Here is a 19,436-nt window from a genome sequence, read left to right as displayed (position 1 = left end):
ATGAATGAATGAATGAATACTAACATTAACTAATGGATCATTAAAACATATGCTGGATAAGTTGGTGGTTCATTCCACTTTGGCGACCCCTGATTATTAAAGGGACTAAGCCGAAAAGAAAATGAATGAATGAATGAATGAATGAATACTAACATTAACTAATGGATCATTAAAACATATGCTGGATAAGTTGGCGGCTCATTCCACTGTGCAGACCCCTGATTAATAAGGGGACTATGTTGAAATTAAATTAAACAAATGAATGAATGAATACTAACATTAATGGATCATTAAAACATATGCTGGATAAGTTGGTGGTTCATTCCACTGTGGTGACCCCTGATTAATAACGGGACTATGCTGAAATTAAATTAAACGAATGAATGAATGAATACCAACATTAATGGATTATTAAAACATATGCTGGAAAAGTTGTCGGTTCATTCCGCTGTGGCGACCCCTGATTTTATCCGAAAATAAAATAAAAGAATGAATAATTGAACACTAAAATTAACTAATAGACCATTATTTTAAAATAAAACCCAAGGTTATTGTCTTTATTGTGTTAAATTTGATAGAATTATTTATTATTGTTATTATTTTTACATCTGTTTAAAAAGAAAGAAAGAAAGAAAGAAAGAAAGAAAGAAAGAAAGAAAGAAAGAAAGAAAGAAAGAAAGAAAGAAAGAAAGAAATATGATTTATTAGATCGCATGTGTGAATGAATGTGAATGTTGTCGACATCTGCTGTCAGGATCTCCTCCACCGAGCACCAGCACCTCCATCATCCTCATTCTCCTCCCCACCCTCAACCTCTCCCTGCGGGAACGGCAAAATCCAGCTCTAAACATTTACAATTTGGATTTGCAAAATCCTCGCCAAAGGACCAAATTTGATCGTCATAAAGCCACAATCGCGCTTTAATGGCGTCAGAAAGGCGTCTCAGTGTCGCGCGCATGAGGTATGGCGGCTAATCAGACGCTCCGCAAACCAGATTTTCAATGCATGCGTTTCTGCGCTGTTCTAACATGATCATTTACTTACGCATATCTAAATCAAACTGCTCATCTTTGCTACTAGTATTTTGAATATGCATATGCATGCTAATTAAAACGCAGGTGTTTCTGCAAACGGGATTAAGCGATGAATTTCAATTCCAAAATGCATGCGTTAATGCTATTCTAACATCACCATTTACGCATATCTAAACAAAACTGCTCATCTTTATTACTGAACTTTAATTTCGAATATGCACGCGCGTGCACGAATTACCTAATCAAATCAGGCTTTTTTATTTCTGCAAACAGGATTACGCGATGAAATTCAATTTCAAAATGCACGAGGGAAGAGACAGAGAGACGGGTCAGAATTAGTGAGATCGCTGTGTGTTTGCAACTGCTGCACGCTGGAGTGTGGGGAGAGATTGAGGTGTCCACACCCCGTCATTGTTCCAGCATGTCCCCTCCAGCATCCGCTGCGACAGCCAGTGAGAGCAGCACCACCACTGCGCTCGAGGAAGACACAGATGGAGCCCGAGAGGAGGTATTTGGTTATTACTCACGCTCTTTTCATCGCCATGTGGGAATATTAAAGCTAAAAATCTGCTTTGTAAGCATGAGCGTGCATGTGCATATCATGTGCGCGTCACGGACACGCGCGCGGGTGTGTGTAAACATCACCGCAGTGAGTGAGAATGCATGTGCAGGCGGACAATATGAACAGTCATTATTATTAATATTATTAAGCGTAAACATTTAAGAATGCATGACATTGCATTAGAAATGACTCTCAGAAATAAAGGTACACTGTTAAAAAAAATATATATATATATCTGTTAAAAAACAGTTTCCGTATTTTGCGTTTTCCTATTTACGGCTTTGAATTGCATTATATTGGAGCTTAGTCTTTTCTCTGTCGACTCTCTGTCTAAAGTAAACTTTTATTGACATTTTAGTAGTTTGAAATAATATAATATGTAAGAAATAAGCCTGTAAAATAACATAAAATGTCTACTAAACATTAATAAAAACAACATTGTATTTGTACTATTGCTTATTACAATGTTTTTATAATATGCTACCCAGACAATATATCACTTTAAACTATTACAAATGTTAAAAAAACTCCCTTTTTTCCACCTTTTCAAGGTTAAAGGTTATTGGAAGATCCCATAATGCAATTGAAAAGCAGAAATAGAAAGGGAAAAATAAAAACATGAATCAGAAAATGCAAATTTATAGATGTTTTTTACACTTTATAGCCGCTTTTAAAAATCTGATATTGCGATACTTTTTTTTTTTTTTGCAATAAATATTGGGATATGAATATGGTTTTAGAAGATGATTTGAATTTATTTGCTCTATTTGACAGTATACTCTAACAGTATTCAGGTACAGGAATTGAACAATTACAATGCAAAAAAAAAAAAAAAAAAGCTTTCTTGCTTTGTTTTTTTCTTGTTTCTAGTCCAAATATCTAAAATAATTCTTAGACCAAGAAAAAATATTGTTTAATTTTCACTGTCAAAAGATATAGTGAAACTTTTGCTTGTTTAAAGGAAATTATCTGTGAGTGGGTTGACTGAAATAATCTTGTTTTCGCTTTTAAAAGTAGATACTTGGACTAGAAACAAGACAAAAATTCTAAGATTTTTTTTTTTTTGCGTAAATCATATTAAAGTTATTTATAGCATTTTAAAGTTATTGATAAAACCAAGGCTTACTGAGGTACATTTTCAATCACCTATAATGAAATATTGGCATAGCTGTCTATTTTAAGGTAGCCTATATTGTGTGGTTTGTATTGTTTTGTTGGTTTGACTTTGTATTGTTTTGTTTGTTTGTACTATTGGACTTAGTGCCTGGAATAAAGAGAACCATATAAATTTAATATAAATACATTGATTAAATACAATTCTGTAGTTCCTGGTCCACTATAATTCAGACTGGACATTGCATATCTTTGTGATGTGACTATTGCGGATGTGCACATTGCAATAGCGATGCGGAAATGATATTTTGTGCACAGTGGCGGTTCTAGTTTAAATAGCACCTTGGGCAAAACCACCCCAAACAGACCCTGCTCCCCACCCACCAAGAAATAAAGACATAACATTGACTTTATAAATATATTAAATATTTTAATATACATTTTAAATATATACATTTAAATGAATTATTATAAATAAATGTAAACATATTTATTTTCGATAAATATAACAATTTGTTTATTATTATACAATTATAATTCTAAATAAATTTGCAGAAATCAATAAATGTAACTGAAAAACAATGTAAAGACACCTTTTTTTGCCCAATCTCCCCTTGCCGCCCCCAGCAAGATGCTGCCCTGGGTGATCGCTAGAGGGAATCTGCAGATGTTTTTTGCTATTTTTTCTGAGAATTTTGGTAGAAATCTGCAGATTTCTGCGGAATTATTTTGGGAGTATCATAACTAAAACCTTAATATATGAAATAAAAAATAATATCTTTTAACTTTAATTTAATGTTTAAAATGCAAATCCAATTCGATTTACTTTATTTGGTAAACAAAGCAAGTTTGACATATAAAATATAGTAAAGAAAAAATATTACTGTACAAACTGCATTGCACATAAATCAGATGAACATTTTCACATTAGGCAATAATATTACTAAAATTAATTTAAAAAACTGAATAAATATAGATTTACACACATTCACTCAAGTAAATATATAGAATTAATGATTGGCTAAAAATCTGCGGAAAATCTGCACAATTCTGTGCGTGCAGATTCCGGGTGGGCCTAGTGATCGCACATATTGCCCATGCCTAAATCCGCCACTGATTGTGCAGCCCCACACTGTACAAAACCTGTCACTGGCATGGCATACTTTTAAAAGGTATAATTGTGTCCACATTTGAACTTAAATGTACATCATAATAACTAAAAAGTACAAAATTGAATCTTTAAGATAAAAATATGTATATTTTGAAAAGGTACTGCCTCACAATGACACAATTCTTGTGTTGTTGTTGTTGTTGTTTTTTGAGGGAGTGGTGGTTAAAAGTTGTCAACTTAATTATTTTATGTTCAATCCACTTAAATTTCTTAAAACAATTAATTTAACTTCATTTAATTAATTTTATTTATATTGGGACAACCTGAAGAAAATGTGTGGAACCCAGCAATAAATTAAAATATTTAATAATAATAATAATGTATTTAAGCAACAGCTGAGCCATCTACATCTATCTTATTATACATTTACTGTATAATAAGTATATTGGTCAACCACTAGTTATAAAACGTTGCTTTTCTTGGTACAATTACAATGTGACATTGCATAAATATTAACAAGCATGCATTTGTGTATATTAAGAAGGGTTAATTCATCCAAATATAAAAAGTACTAATCCTCTGCTTGTTTCCATCCATCCATCCATCCATCCATCCATCCATCCATCCATCCATCCATCCATCCATCCATCCATCCATCCATCCATCCATCCATCCATCCATCCATCCATCCATCCATCCATCCATCCATCCATCCATCCATCTATCTATCTATCTATCTATCTATCTATCTATCTATCTATCTCCATCCATCCATCCATCCATCCATCCTTTGTTTTGCCTGTTTTTTAAATTAAGAAAAACTCACTTAATTTTGTCTTTTGGCTTATTATTTTATAACACAAGACAATATTTTTTGCTGGTCTAGAATAGTGGTTTCCATAGTAGGGGTAGGGGTTGTAGGATAATGGGGTGGCGAGAGGGGGCTATGGGAGTGTCGCTTGGTGATTTGCAACAATCTATTTTATTATTAGAATTTACATATTTCATTCATAACCAACAGAAGATAAAAATAGCAGTTAATAGTTACATTAAAAACAACATGTAAATAAAAAGTTGTCAGCCTTTCGATTTTATTTCCATTCGATTACAGCCCCAGGGGAGATTAGATTATATTAAAAACACAGCAATAATCAGATGCAGAGGACTGATTCTATGGCACCAGATTAACCATTAAAAATAAATACAGGCCACGACTGAACATGAAGGATGTTCACCGAGTGGACGTCTCCACCTAAGAGGATAGTGAGGGTCAAGAGTCACTGGCATTGTTATTTTGGGGGGTGAAAAGTTAAAAAGTTTCTAAAAAATGCTTCTTGATTTAAGAATAATTAGGTATTTAAAAAAAATGGACTATTACACTGAAGTCATTCACCACTAGTGATGGGAAGTTGGGATCATTTTACTGACTCGGATCTTTGAGTCTCGTTCATCAAGATGAACGAATCTTTTTTCGAGTCATTTCGATCATTTGGTTCAATTTGCCAAAATATTATTAAAATGTTACGAATTGCTTCCAAACACATCTACAAATAGCCCAAAAGTTTGATCACATGACAAATAAGTCATAAATAGAATATAAGAAGGAGAAAATAATAATTCAATGTTTACCTGCTCTTTTGTCTATGAAGGTATTGTTGTCTCTTTGCTCAGCTCACCTCTTCATGTCTTCAAATGTCAGTGGTTCGTTCACGTTACACTGACAGTCACATAAAATCTTAATCAATGTACACAGTCTAAGCTGATAGGAGCCATGACCGTTTGTTCATCACGTGACAGAATGACTCAAACCCGAGGACTCGAGAGATGAACGGTTCAATTCTTTTCCCGGCTTTAAACGTGTATGATTGGCCCGTGAGGAACGAATGACTCAAACCTGATAGAGGACTCGAGAGATGAGCGGATCAAAACTTTTTCGGCTCTAAACGCGTATAATTGGCTCAGGATGAACGAGTGACTCAGACCCGATAGAGGACTCGAGAGGTGAGCGGATCAATTCTTTTTCCGGCTCTAAACGCATATGATTGGCTTCTGCCAATGTGATGAAGACTTGAAATGAACGATACCACCTGCAAAAATGTGCGCACGCGCGATTGAACGAATCACTCCCTGAGAGGACTCGTAGTTCCCGAGTCATATTGAAGATTCGTTCAAAATGAACGACCCATCACTATTCACCACAGACTAGAAAAAAAGGAAAACAAACAATCCAAGATCCAATGAATGTTTTGACAGAAATAAAAGAAACTCATAAAAATGTGTGTAAATGTGCATTTTGAGGTGAATTATCCCTTTAAAACACCAACAACATGCGTGAATCTTAATAATTGCAACATAATAATACAATTACACCATTTCCTAATGTTAACTCATAATCTCTGTTGTTGTCTTTCATGATGGCCGAGCAGCAGAGGCCCGTGAAGCAGTCGCTGAGCAAGTCCATGTGCAGAGAGGTGTTCTGGAAATGCCTGCTGCTGTCCATGCTCATGTACGGCTGTATGGGCGCCATGGTGTGGTGCCACGTCACCAAAGTCACCCGCCTGACCTTCGACAGCGCCTACAAGAAGAAGTCCATGATGTACCACGACAGTCCCTGCTCAGACGGCTACATCTACATCCCTCTAGCCTTCCTCATCATGCTGTACGTGGTTTACCTGGTGGAGTGCTGGCACTGCCATGCCAGAAACGAGCTTCAGTATAAAGTGCACACCGAGGGGATTTACGAAAGGAATCAGAGGATGCAACAAGCCAAGCCTTGCATCTGGTGGAAGGCCATTAGTTATCATTATGTACGTCGGACACGGCAAGTCACGCGCTACCGCAATGGAGACGCGTACACAACCACGCAAGTGTACCACGAGAGAGTCAACACACATGTAGCTGAAGCCGAGTTTGATTACGGGCACTGTGGCGTTAAAGACGTCTCCAAGCAGCTAGTCGGTCTGGAAAAGTCGGCCATCACCAAATTAAGGTTCACCAAGTGCTTTAGCTTCGCCAATGTGGAATCCGAAAACTCTTATTTGACGCAGCGTGCACGGTTTTTCACCGACAATGAAGGACTTGATGATTACATGGAGGCAAGGGAAGGGATGCACCTTAAAAATGTCGATTTCAAAGAGTACATGATTGCCTTCTCCAATCCTGACAAGCATCCTTGGTACGTGTCCAACTACGTCTTCTGGACGGCAGCATTTCTAACCTTATCCTGGCCGTTAAGGGTGCTCACAGAATATCGTACGGCGTACGTTCACTACCGTGTGGAGAAACTTTTCGGTGCAGACTACATTGCTGTGACGCCCTGTGACGAGAGACCGTACTGTAGACGAATCCCAAGAGTCAACACCATCGACAGCACCGAATTAGAGTGGCACATCCGATCTAACCAGCAGTTGGTGCCAAGCTACTCTGAAGCAGGACTGATGGATCTAGCGCAGCGTTCAGGAGGTGTTCGCCAGAATTGCGAACGCTGCCATCGGGCTATCAGCAGCTCTTCTGTGTTTTCCCGAAGCGCTCTCAGCATTTGCAATGGCAGTCCACGGATCCCTTTCAGCGGGAGTCGCTTTTCTTTGGGAAGACTGTATGGATCGCGTCGAAGCTGCTTTTGGAGAAGCGGAAGTTTGGATGAACCCGAAAGTCCCAGCGAGAACACGAGATGTCTGTCTGGACGGATTAACGCGGATGAAGAAGACCCACCGCCCTATCAGGACGCTCTGTACTTCCCTGTGCTCATTGTTCATTGTAGCGAGAGCTGTCCCAATCACCGATCCTTCCACAGGAACGGATCATGCGTCGAGACGTCTTTATGACCACAGAACAAATTAAATATCGTCAAAGAGGTGAAACATCCTCAATACTAGACATGTCCTGTGACTCAGGAATCATTTATTGGAATATCTATTGGCCAACGTCACTGTATTCTTACAACATTACGCCCTATTAACATGGGGCGTCAGCGTCAACGCTTCCAATTCACTTTGAATGGGTGACGTCAGGCGTTGCCGAACTGCATTGTGGATCCGTCAAAGGCGTTACTCGCTGCAGAAGTTGGGACTAGCTCAAAATTTTTAAGCGCAGACAGAAGCGTCAGCCAATCAGATCGCTGTATGCAAATACACCAGCTAGACAGTGGCCTATTGCTGACTGAATTTCATTGGCTGACGTGTCTATGACGATCGCTTCAGCCCCAACTTCAGGCACGCCTTCAGTCAAGAGTTGACGCTGAAACCCCGTGTGAATGAGGCGTTAGAGATGATGGGAAGTTTGTACTTTGAGATGAACGAATCAGTCAATTTTCCAAAATACTAAAATGAGTTTATTCCCAAATATGTAAACAACTAGTGCAAACGTTAATCACACTACAAATGAGCTATAATGCTACAAGAAAGAAAAACAATCATTGATTGTTTACCTGAGATTAGCTCAGCTCATCTCTTATCTGAGGTCAAGTCTTCAAGTTTGAGTCGTGACTCAAGTGAGTACCGTGTAAGAATAACCAACGCTCACATTTGAGTTGAAAAGAGCCGTTAGTTCACCTTTTGAGTCTGATTCGTTTGTTCATTATGTGACAGAAGCGTAAGCATAACCATTTGAGTCTAAGCTGCGATTGATTCATTGGGCTCTATTTTGACGGTCCATGCGCAAAGCGCAAAACGCAGGGCGCAAACGCTTTCAGGGCGTGTCAGAATGCGTTTTTGCTAATTTAAGGACGGGAAATCTGCCTTGCGCTTCGGCGCATGGTCTAAAAGGGTTGAGTTTATTTTCTTAATGAGTTATAGGTGTGTTTTAAGAATAAACCAATTACAGTCTCATCTCCCATTCCCTTTAAGAGTCAGGTGCGTCGCGCCAAGAGCGCATTCGCTATTTACAGGACGCAAAGTAAGTCTAAGTGGAAAAAATTAGCATTTCACAAGCAAACAGTTGACAGTTTTTTAACAGAAAACAGTTAAACAGAGCATCTACTGCGTGAGAATGAGAGATAATGGATCTACTTTCACTTTTGCTCTTGGATAGGGAAACCTTTAAGCACAGACATCAATTAGTCTATAAATACTTTTGTTTGTTAAGCACAAATATTCGTTTCAAAACTATTTCTAAATTCAGTTCTAATTTCCAGCAAACGAATAAATGAACAACAATAACAAAATGTGCTCAAAAACCTGAGTTACATCCTAAAACACATGCTGTGCCCCATATGGTCTAAAACCTGACAGGTGGGCAAATCTAAGCTTGTTTTTAATAAAACAAATATAAATATGGATATAATAAATAATACTGCTAATAATAATAACATTATACAAAAGCAAATTGTTATGAATGAACTTAAAAAGCCTCCCGAGATGAAGAAGACATAAAAGCAGGGATTTTTCATATTTATGTAGGCTAGAAAATAATATGTTTTGTAATATTTTAATTCTTTATATTTATATTCTATATCTATTCTTATTATATCCTATATATATCCTTAATATAATTTTTTTTTCATATGTAAAGATATTTGCCTATTGCTCTCTTGTGTGTATTAAGCAGTGTGTAAGCGAGGCGCAAAACTGCGCTGGAGTTTAGACCGGGTTAGTTTTGGTCTAATGAAAAATCTATTTTAGTTTCTCAAAATAGCAACGCGCCAGCGGTCCGCCTCAGAAAGCCTTCCTTTTTAGACCAGAACGCCTATGGGCGCACATATGAGCGCTAATGCATTTGCTATTTAAACAGCGTAGCGCAACGCCTCAAAACCACTCTTGCGCCAAGCTGAAACTACCAAAAGACCACTGCGCCACGCCTTGCGCCACACTGCGCCGGGTGTATGATAGGGCCCATTGAGTCAATTTGCCAAAATACTAAAATGAGTTGATTCCCAAACACATACAACTAGCAAAAACATTGATCACACTACAAAGAACTAAAATGCTAAAAAAGAGGAAAGACTCATTAATAGTCTTTTGTGTATGATTAGCTCAGCTCATCTCTTATTTGACGTCAAGTATTTTAGTATGAGTTGTTCGTTCAAGTGACTCAAGTAAGTCCCATATAAGATTAACCAGAGTTTACATGCGAGTTGAAAAGAGCCGTTATAGTTCACACTTTGAGTCATTTGTTCATTTTGTGACAGAAGCGTAAGCATAACCTATTTAGTTATGCTGTGATTGATTTGTTGAATCATATTTTATTCAAAATGATTAGTTTATCTCTCCATCATACAGATAAAGTTTTAATACACAGACCGAATACTTTACTACCATATTCAGCATTATAGAAAAGAATCGCAACAAAATGTATTGATTCAATTTGAGATCCGAAACAGAAACATCACACAATAACATACATGATAACAATAATAAATATAGGCTAATAATAAATAATGCAACCATATGTAAAGGATTTGGAATCTACTGTTACTTATTTTTGTGTCCAATCCTGCTTTCAAATCAATTATAAACAGACGAACGACTCAAACCTGAGGATTCGAGATATGAACGAAATAAATCTTTTTCTCTGACTGCATAGGACCGGCTTTTTTATTTCACTTAATGAACGAATGAATCAAAAACTCAAAGTCACATGAAAGACTAAATTAAATTAAAATTATTAGTATATCTTAAATAACAGACCAAAAACACCATGACCACATTCAGTATTATAGAAAAGAATCGCAACAGAAATATTGATTCAATTTGAGATCCAAAACAGAAACATCACTCGAAAAAGACCATAATAATAATAATGATAATAATAATAATAATAATAATGTACCCGTTTCTAAAAGATTTGAAATCAATACTAATTTCTGTCAAGAGACGAACGAATCAGACCTGAGGATTTGACATATGAACGAATCAAATCTTATTCTGTAACTGCATAGGACAGGCTTATGTCTTTTACTTGATGAACGAATGAATCAAAAATTCAAAAAAGTCTTTTGTTTATCATGTAAAAGACTAAATTAAACTAAATTAAAATTATTAGTTTATCTCTTAAATAACAGACCAAAAACACCATCACCACATTTAGTATTTTAGAAAAGAATCACGACATAAATTCTGATTCAATTTGAAATCGGAAACAAAAACATCACACAAAAAAGACCATAATAATAACTATAATAATAATATTAATAGTAATAATAATAATAATAATGCACCCGTTTCTAAAAGATTTGGAATCAATACTAATTTCTGTCAAGAGACGAACGACTCAGACCTGAGGATATGAGATATGAACGAATCAAATCTTATTCTGCAACTGTATAGGACAGGCTTATGTCTTTCACTTGATGAACGAATGAATCAAAAACATCTATTGTTCATCAAGTGAAAGATTAGATTAAATTAAATTGATTAGTTTATCTCTTAAGTTATTGACCAAAAACACTGGTTACCACATTTAGTATTTTAGAAAAGAATCACAACATAAATTCTGATTCAGTTTGAGATCAGAAACAGAAACATCACACGAAAAAGACTATAACAATAATAATATTAATAATAATAATAATAATCATAATAATAATAGTCCTTCTTTGGATAAAAGCGTCTGCTAAATGACTAAATGTAAATGTAAATAATAGTAATAATAATACTAATATATAATAATGCACCCATTTCTAAACGATTTGGAATCTACTATTACTATTTTTATGTTTACTCTTGCTGTCAAGTCACATACTGAGACAAACAACTCAAACCTGAGAATTCAATCTATGAACAGATCAAATCTTTTTCTATCTCTGACTGCATAGGACTGGCTTTTATCTTTCACTTGATGAACGGATGAATCAAAAACCCAAAAAAGTCTTTGTTTATCATGTGAAAGATTAAATTGAAATGATTAGTTTATCTCTTAAATAACAAACTAAAAACACTGGTTACCACATTCAGTATTACAGAAAAGTAGCGTGACAGAATCTCCGATTCAATTTGAGATCAGAAACAGAAACATCACATGAAAAATACCATATTAATAATAATGCACCCAGTTTTAGAGGATTTGGAATCAATTACTAATTTCAGTAATGAGTTGAACGACTCAAACCTCAAGATTTAGATATGAATGAATCAAACCTTATTCTGCTTCTGACTGCATCACTGAAAAAAATTATTCAAAGATTATTCCTTGGATTTACTCATTTTTTTAATGTTAAGTGGTTGTAAACAATTTAATTGTGTTGAATTTAAACAAACAAATTAAGTTGAACATTATTCAATTTAATTTGATTGTTTAAATTCAACACAAATTAATTGTTTGCAACAGTTCTGCATGCAACACTTTTTTCAGGACAGGCTTTAATCTTTCACTTAAAGAACGAATGACTCAAACCCGACATAAAACTCTTTTAATCCTAGGTAATCCTCTCCTCCACCTGTGTAATGTGTGCCTCTGCCAGACCCGGATTGGCCAATCGGGAGGACCGGGAGAATTCCCGGTGGGCCGGCCGTTTTTTGGCCGCAAGGGCCGGTGTCTCTAGCTCCAGAATCTGTTCCTCTCAGCAGTCACACTTTTTAAATTAATTTATTTATTTACTTGACCACAGTCTTCTTATTCATTATTTACCACAGCTCTGCTCTTTTTATATATAACCATCCTGCAGGTTAATGATGATATAACTCAACTTTTTAATCTACAACTGATGTGGTCTAGTGGTTAGCACGTTAGATTACGACGCCGCCTACACGGGTTTGATCCTCGTCTGAATAAGTTTTTTTTTTTTTCATTTTTATTGTTAAGACATATAATACTGTAAGGGTTGTTGAACATTTGAAGTTCTAAAACAGCTGTTTTCTTAAAAAAAGACGTGATAGTGTCATTAGAAACTGAATTGGAAATGACCTTATTTTAATATAGTCAGTCGTGAACTAAGGTGGGCCGGTCTGAGGCTTGAAACTCCAGGGCTTAAAAAGACTCCAACTCCAGCCCTGGCCTCTGCAAATGAACGAATCACTCCTTGAGAGGACTCATCGTTCCCGAGTCATATTAAAGATTCAGAATGACCTGGAAATGATTCAAGAATGATCGATCACTACACAACAACAGACTGAGCGATTCCGACACAACTCCAATAGCACATATTTATAGCAATAAGCAATGGAGTAATAATTCAGTGCTCTTTGGGAAAGCAAAAACAGGCTGTTTTCTGTTCATAACAAACAACGGCCACATCAAGCAAAAACCTGGTCTTTTTTCTACAAGTGCAAGCATTCTCATCTTTATGGACCTTAAATGTTGCACTTCATCTGTATAATGAATGTTATTTATTTTCTCTCACGCAGTGGACATATATGAACACTCTTTATGTGTACTAAGAAATATCATGGGTTGTTTGTACTTTTTATTCTGATTTAAGGCAGAACAATATACACTACCTGATAAAAGTCTTGTCGTCTACCCAAGATTTAGGAACTACAAATAATACGCTGACTTCTAGTGGATCATTTGGTATTAGAAGCAGCTAAAATAAAAGGCAAAGGCCTCTAGATTATGCTTATTTTATCACAACACAATATGATCATGCCTTTAATGATCAAAAGTCTTGTCACTGAGCATAAATAATGTCCAGTATTGAATATAAAGTCCTGCTGCAGTGGAGCCTGGAGGACTGCATCCATACATCTCAAATCATGCATTAATAAAGTCATCTGGAATGGCAAAGAAAGCTTTCTTGCAGGACTCCCATTCATCTTCAATGCCTCCTCCTTCATTTTACCCCTGACATGCTCAATAATGTTCATATCTGGTGACTGGGCTGGCCATCCCTGGAGCACCTTCGTTGCTTTCAGGATCTTCGATGTGGAGGCTGAAGTATGAGAAGGAGCGCTATCCTGCTGAAGAATCTGCCCTCTCCTGTGGTTTGTAATGTAATGGGCAGTAGGGTTGGGCGATGTCGATCAATTTGGCATCGTACCATGTCTAATGTCAAACATTGCGATGGACGATGGCATTGTCATCATGTGAAAAGAGTGCGCGAGACATGTCTGAAGAGCGAGGAGGAGTGAGATGAGTGCGCGACTTATTTGAGGACCATGAGGGAGGCGCACGATTTCCGGGAGATTATCACTCGTTTGCGGGCATTATGAGTCCCGCAAATGCATAGAGAATCCCGGAACTTCCAGGAGACTCGGGATGTCTGAATGTCACGTTTAACAACTATAGTGAGACACGATGCAGCGGTTCATCCTTGATAAACTGTCCGACGTTCACTGCTCTCTGTGTCTGGAGCTCAGAGCGCATGACAGTGTGTGTGTGTGGCTGTGTGTGTGTGTGTGTGGTCACGTCATGTGCGTTTTCAGCGGACAGAGGGCTGTTCAGAAACGCTAGGTAAAACACAGCGTGGATCAGGCCCGGATTGGCTAATCGGGAGGACCGGGAGAATTCCCGGTGGGCCGGTCCGTTTTTTGGCCGCGAGGGCCGGTGTCCCTAGTTCCAGAATCTGTTGCTCTCAGCAGTCATCACACTTTTTAAAAATAATTTATTTATTTACTTGACCACAGCCTTCTTATTCATTATTTTACCGCAGCTCTGCTCTTTTTATCTATTTTCTTATAGCCTCGTGAGCAGGATGCAGGTTAATGATGATATAACTAGATAGGTCACCATTTTACGTACAGCTGTTGCGGTACAGTGGGTAGTACGTTAGATTATGACGCGGCCAACCTGGGTTCGGTCCTTGTCTGAGTAACAATTTTTTTTTTCATTTTTATTGTTAAGACATAATACTGTAAGGTTTGTTGAACATTTGAAGTTCTAAAAGAGCTGTTTTCTCAAAAAAAGACGTGATAGTGTCATTAGAAACTGAATTGGAAATGTCCTTATTTTAATATAGTCAGTGGTGAATTGAGGTGGGCCGGTCTGAGGCTTGAAACTCCAGGGCTGAAAAAGACTCCAACTCCAGCTCTGGCGTGGATGTGGATCATTTTCGTTCTTAAAGGGTCACGAAACACCAAAACACATGTTTTGAGCTGTTGACAGTGGTATATGTGTCCCACACTGCTATAAACACTATTAGGACACCTATATTTCACTAAAAAGTGTAAATTGGTTGTTTTTGCGTTATTTCAAGCAAATTCGTACTTCCGGTTTGAAACGAATTTTTGAAGCTGCGTCACGGTCATGACATAATAGCCTGTATTCCAGCGTGCAGACTGGACGTCTGTGCCAGAGTGTGTCTTATTACGTCTTACAGTGTGATGCATTAATGCATGAGTAAGGCTTGGTTCAAACCAATCAGCGCGCTCTATTGTGCAACTTCATAAATATTCATTACTGTCACAGTGTTTTCACGACAGAGATGCCACGTTGTGTTGGCAAAACAAGCGTGAAGTGTTGCTTTTATAGTTTGCTGCCGTTAAGTTTTGTTTTCATTTTCTCTCTGTGAGAGCGCAGCTGGAGTCACGTGAGGATTAACAGTGTACGCGACGCAAAAATACACGCTTAGAGCAGTTCCTCGAATCAAATATCTCGTTTGTCGCGAGGGGCATGAATGAATTCCCTGAAGGAAAGAGCCAAACTGCAGTTAAAGTCCACCATTTAATAATTTGGCAAATAATTTGACTACAGATGTCCATGTAGGTTAAACACCATCACTTTCTCCTGTGTGTGTGTGTGTGTATGTGTGTGTGTGTGTGTGTGTGTGTGTGTGTGTGTGTGTGTGTGTGTGTGTGTGTGTGTGTATTTTGACTCTGAAACTCGCACGTGCCCAAATAGACACTCCCACACCATCCCACTTTTCTTCCTCCGACACTCCCCCCTAAACAGAGCTGGACACGCCCACTTTTCTGACTTTTTCCAAAGTAGAGGTGTGAAAACACCCTGCTGAAACGAGGGGGTTTCATGGCCCTTTAAATGCCATTTTAACACTAAGGCGTATTAGTGTAAACGGGGCCTGAGTGTGTATTTTTCGCGAGCAGGTTTCGGGGCAGAGGATCGGCAATGCCAGCTCAGCATTGTGTTGTCTATTGGCTATCTATTGGCTATCGGCCCAGCCCTAATGGGGAGCACAAATGTCTTGATGCCTCAGGCTGTTGATGTTGCCATCCTCTGCAGATCTCTCGCACGCCCTTATACTGAATGTAACCCTAAACCATGATTTTTCCATCACCAAACTTAACTGATTTCTATGGGAATCCTGGGTCCATGCTAGTTCCAGTAGGTCTTCTGCAGTATTTGTGATGATTGGGATGCAGCTCAACAGAGAAATCCACCGTCTGACACTTTCCCTATAATGATCGACTAGAAGTCAAGTTTTTTTGTTGCTCCTACAACTGAGATCAACAACAAGACTTTTATCAAGTAGTGTACAGTGTGATAACAAACTATTATGGCGATGTCTGCAACTCTACTTAGGAAAACATGACACATTTCAGGCTATGCAACTATTAACCTCTGGTATGTTATGCCTTTAAATACATGATATATACAATTTACAATGGAATGTACGACTGTTGAAGCTTTCGCTAGTACGTATTTTACAAACCATAGATATATACACTAGATATCGCATAGGGACCCTCAGCATGCGTCAATAGCGCCGCCACATTGGTACAGTGCTCCCAGGACAAATGTCATTCAACCGCAATAGTCAAGAGAGTGTTATTACGTGAAGATACTGGACTTTAGCGCTGTCTACAAGTGTAGTAACGAGCAAACAAAGAAAACAAAGCACAAAGGCAGAACATTTCATAGGTAATATTAAGTTTTTTTCTGTTTTTGTATGTTCTGAACTTTTGTGCTAATCAGGTCACGTTATTGATGATAATAAAGTCACTTACTGCATTCACCATAAGGCAAAGCAGCTCCAACTCACACTAAACACTCGGCTTATGCTAGTTTTGTTGAATAAAATCAGCAAACAATGCAAAAGAAATATGACAACGAGATGCTGCGCTGCCAGAAACTTGTATTATTGTCGGCTAACGTTAGTGAAAGAGTCGTTCGGGGGATTCATCCACAAACGAATCGCTCCCTCCGTCAGTATGAGAAGTGAAAGCAGGAGAGAAGGTGTGTTTCAGGACATGATTATATTACATTTAACAGGGAGGGTGAATAGTGCATTTCTGTACACACAAACACAAGCTTTTTGTCAGGAATGCCCGTGCGGTCACTGATCCATCAATGTAGAAAAGTGATGTAAAATGCTAATTTTCGTAATTACAAAATTAAAATTACACACTAATATCCAGGAAAACTCCCGATCATAGAAATATGTGTATATGTGTATATCTCTGGCTTTGGATGGCCACAGTCCTCCACTGTACCTTGGTCCCGCATTCATTTCAAAGGAGCGCTACCCTGTAGCAAGATGGCGGCGCTATTGACGCATTCCGTCCAATAGACAACAATAGGCCAGGCGACATCTAGTGTATATATTTATGTGTACAAACTATCCAACAAGGACTGACTTTTTAGCGAAGGGGTTGACTATTAGTGAATGTTGTATAATGGTTTAGGGACTGCTATTGTATTTGGCAGGAAACTGAAGCGAACAAATGGTGTAAAAGAGGAACTACACATGTCTTTATGCAGCTGTACATTTATTTATCAGTCAACAGCCATTTGATAATCAATATTGTGTATGATATCCCTACTGAAAAAACCAGCTTAAACCAGCCTAGGCTGGTTGGCTGGTTTTAGCTGGTCGACCAGGCTGGTTTTATAGGGGTTTTGTCCACTTCCAGGCTGGTTTCCAGCCATTTCCAGCCTGGTCTTAGCTGGTCAGGCTGGGAGATGACCAGCTAAAACCAGCTTGACCAGCCTAGCCATGATGGGAGCCCAGCCAAAACCAGCTATGTCCAGCTTAAACCAGGCTGGTCAAGCTGGTTTTAGCTGGTCATTTTCCAGCCAGACCAGCTCAAACCAGGCTGGAAATGGCCAAAAACCCTCTAAAACCAGGCTGGTCAACCAGCTAAAACCAGCCAACAAGCCTAGGCTAGTTTAAGCTGGATTTTTCAGCAGGGATTATCTCAATATTGTTTTGCATTAACCACAACAAAGGTGCAGTGTGCTTTAACTGATGATGCTGACCCTCAAAAACGGCCTATAGAGTTTTCCAAAGACATTTTTCGTTTATCTCGTTCATGCAGTCGATCCAGATATAGGCTATATATATCTCTGGGTTGTTACCTGTTGTGTCTAAAGGTTGCATTTATCAAGATTGCGTCACTTTTATACTGCCTAGAGATCATGTGTATCATATCATGAAAAGATAAGAACACTATCACTATGCTGCCTTCATGTAGCGCACATTAAACATGTACACTGTTATGATAAATGGACATTATCCCATTCAATAAACTGCTTGTGGATACACAAAAGAGAGTACATGTGACTTATTAGATGCTAAATAAAACCAAAGAAGCTCTTTAAATCTTATAGGCTCACCGGCCACTTTATTAGGCACACCTTACTAGTATCAGTCCGGACCCCCCTTTTGCTCCATATTGACATGAAAGCATCACGCAGTTGTTGCAGATTTGTCGGCTGCACTTCCATGATGTGAATCTCCCGTTCCATCACATCAAAAAGATGCACTATTGGATTGAGCTCTGGTGACTGTGGAGGCCATTTGAGTACAGTGAACTCATTGTCATGTTCAAGAAGATAGTCTGAGATGATTCTCGCTTTATGACATGGCGCGTTATCCTGCTGGAAGTAGCCATCAGAAGATGGAGACGTTGTGGTTATAAAGGAATGGACATGGTCAGCAACAATACTCAGGTAGCCTGTGGTGTTGACATGATGCTCAATTGGTACTAATGAGCCAAAACTGTGTCAAGAAAATATCCCCCACACTATTACACCACCAACAACCGTTGATGGATCCATGCTTTCATGTTGTTGATGCCAAATTCTGACCCGACCATCCAAATGTGGCAGCAGAAATCGAGAATCGAGAATCAGGCAGGCAACATTTTTCCAATCTTCTATCACAGAAAAATGGTGTCCTCCTGAGCCTCACATACACCAGTAAATTCAAGCAGCTCTGTGATTGGCCAAAATGCTTAGTTGGAATTTTCAGTGATCGTCTAATCCTCCCTGTTGATCACCTACTTTCTGCTGAATCTGAATTACAAGATCTGAATTTCTGGTTTTGAATTTTAGGATATTGTATTTGATGTACTTAATTTATTCAGCTTGAAAACTTGAAACAGATTTTTACAAACTGGGTATCTGCAGTCTATCAATTCAGAACACACACAAAAAAAGTTTGGAAATCTGTCTATAAAAGTTTAAGCCTTCCCTGCTGAAAAATCCAGCTTACACCAGCCTAGGCTGGTTTTAGCTGGTTGACCAGCCTGGTTTTAGAGGGGTTTTGGTCATTTCCAGCCTGGTCTTAGCTGGTCAGGCTGGAAAATGACCAGCCAAATCCAACTAAAACCAGCTTGACCAGCCTGGTTTAAACTGGATATAGCTGGTTTTGGCTGGACTCCCAGCTTGGCTAGGCTGGTCAAGGTGGTTTTAGCTGGTCATCTCCCAGCCTGACCAGCTAAGACCAGGCTAGAAATGTCTGGAAACCAGCCTGGAAGTGACCAAAAACCCCTCTAAAACCAGCCTGGTCGACCAGCTAAAACCAGCCAACCAGCCAAGGCTGGTTTAAGCTGGATTTTTCTGCAGA

General features: G+C 38.3%; 1 protein-coding gene and 1 long non-coding RNA gene across 2 annotated transcripts; both read left to right on the top strand.

Moving 5' to 3' along the window:
* The first annotated feature begins 746 nt into the window (after positions 1-746).
* Positions 747-9,072, top strand: tmem151bb (transmembrane protein 151Bb). Its single transcript, XM_087290060.1, has 3 exons — positions 747-961; positions 1,308-1,542; positions 6,247-9,072. Exons 2-3 carry the CDS (start codon positions 1,456-1,458, stop codon positions 7,642-7,644), a joined length of 1,485 nt encoding a protein of 494 aa, XP_087146186.1. The 5' UTR covers positions 747-961; positions 1,308-1,455; the 3' UTR covers positions 7,645-9,072.
* A 2,463-nt stretch (positions 9,073-11,535) lies between these two features.
* On the top strand, positions 11,536-18,135 carry LOC147839879 (uncharacterized). The gene is made up of 3 exons (XR_015513005.1): positions 11,536-14,155; positions 15,648-16,281; positions 17,183-18,135. It is a non-coding gene; the product is annotated as an uncharacterized LOC147839879 (long non-coding RNA).
* The last annotated feature ends 1,301 nt before the right edge of the window (positions 18,136-19,436 follow it).

This window comes from Danio rerio, chromosome 17 (assembly GCF_052040795.2).
Source record: "Danio rerio strain M-AB ecotype USA chromosome 17, GRCz13ab, whole genome shotgun sequence".
NCBI classification, from domain to species: Eukaryota; Metazoa; Chordata; class Actinopteri; order Cypriniformes; family Danionidae; genus Danio; species Danio rerio.
Note: the sequence above shows the minus strand (reverse complement) of the source record. Positions and strands in the feature narration are given on the sequence as shown.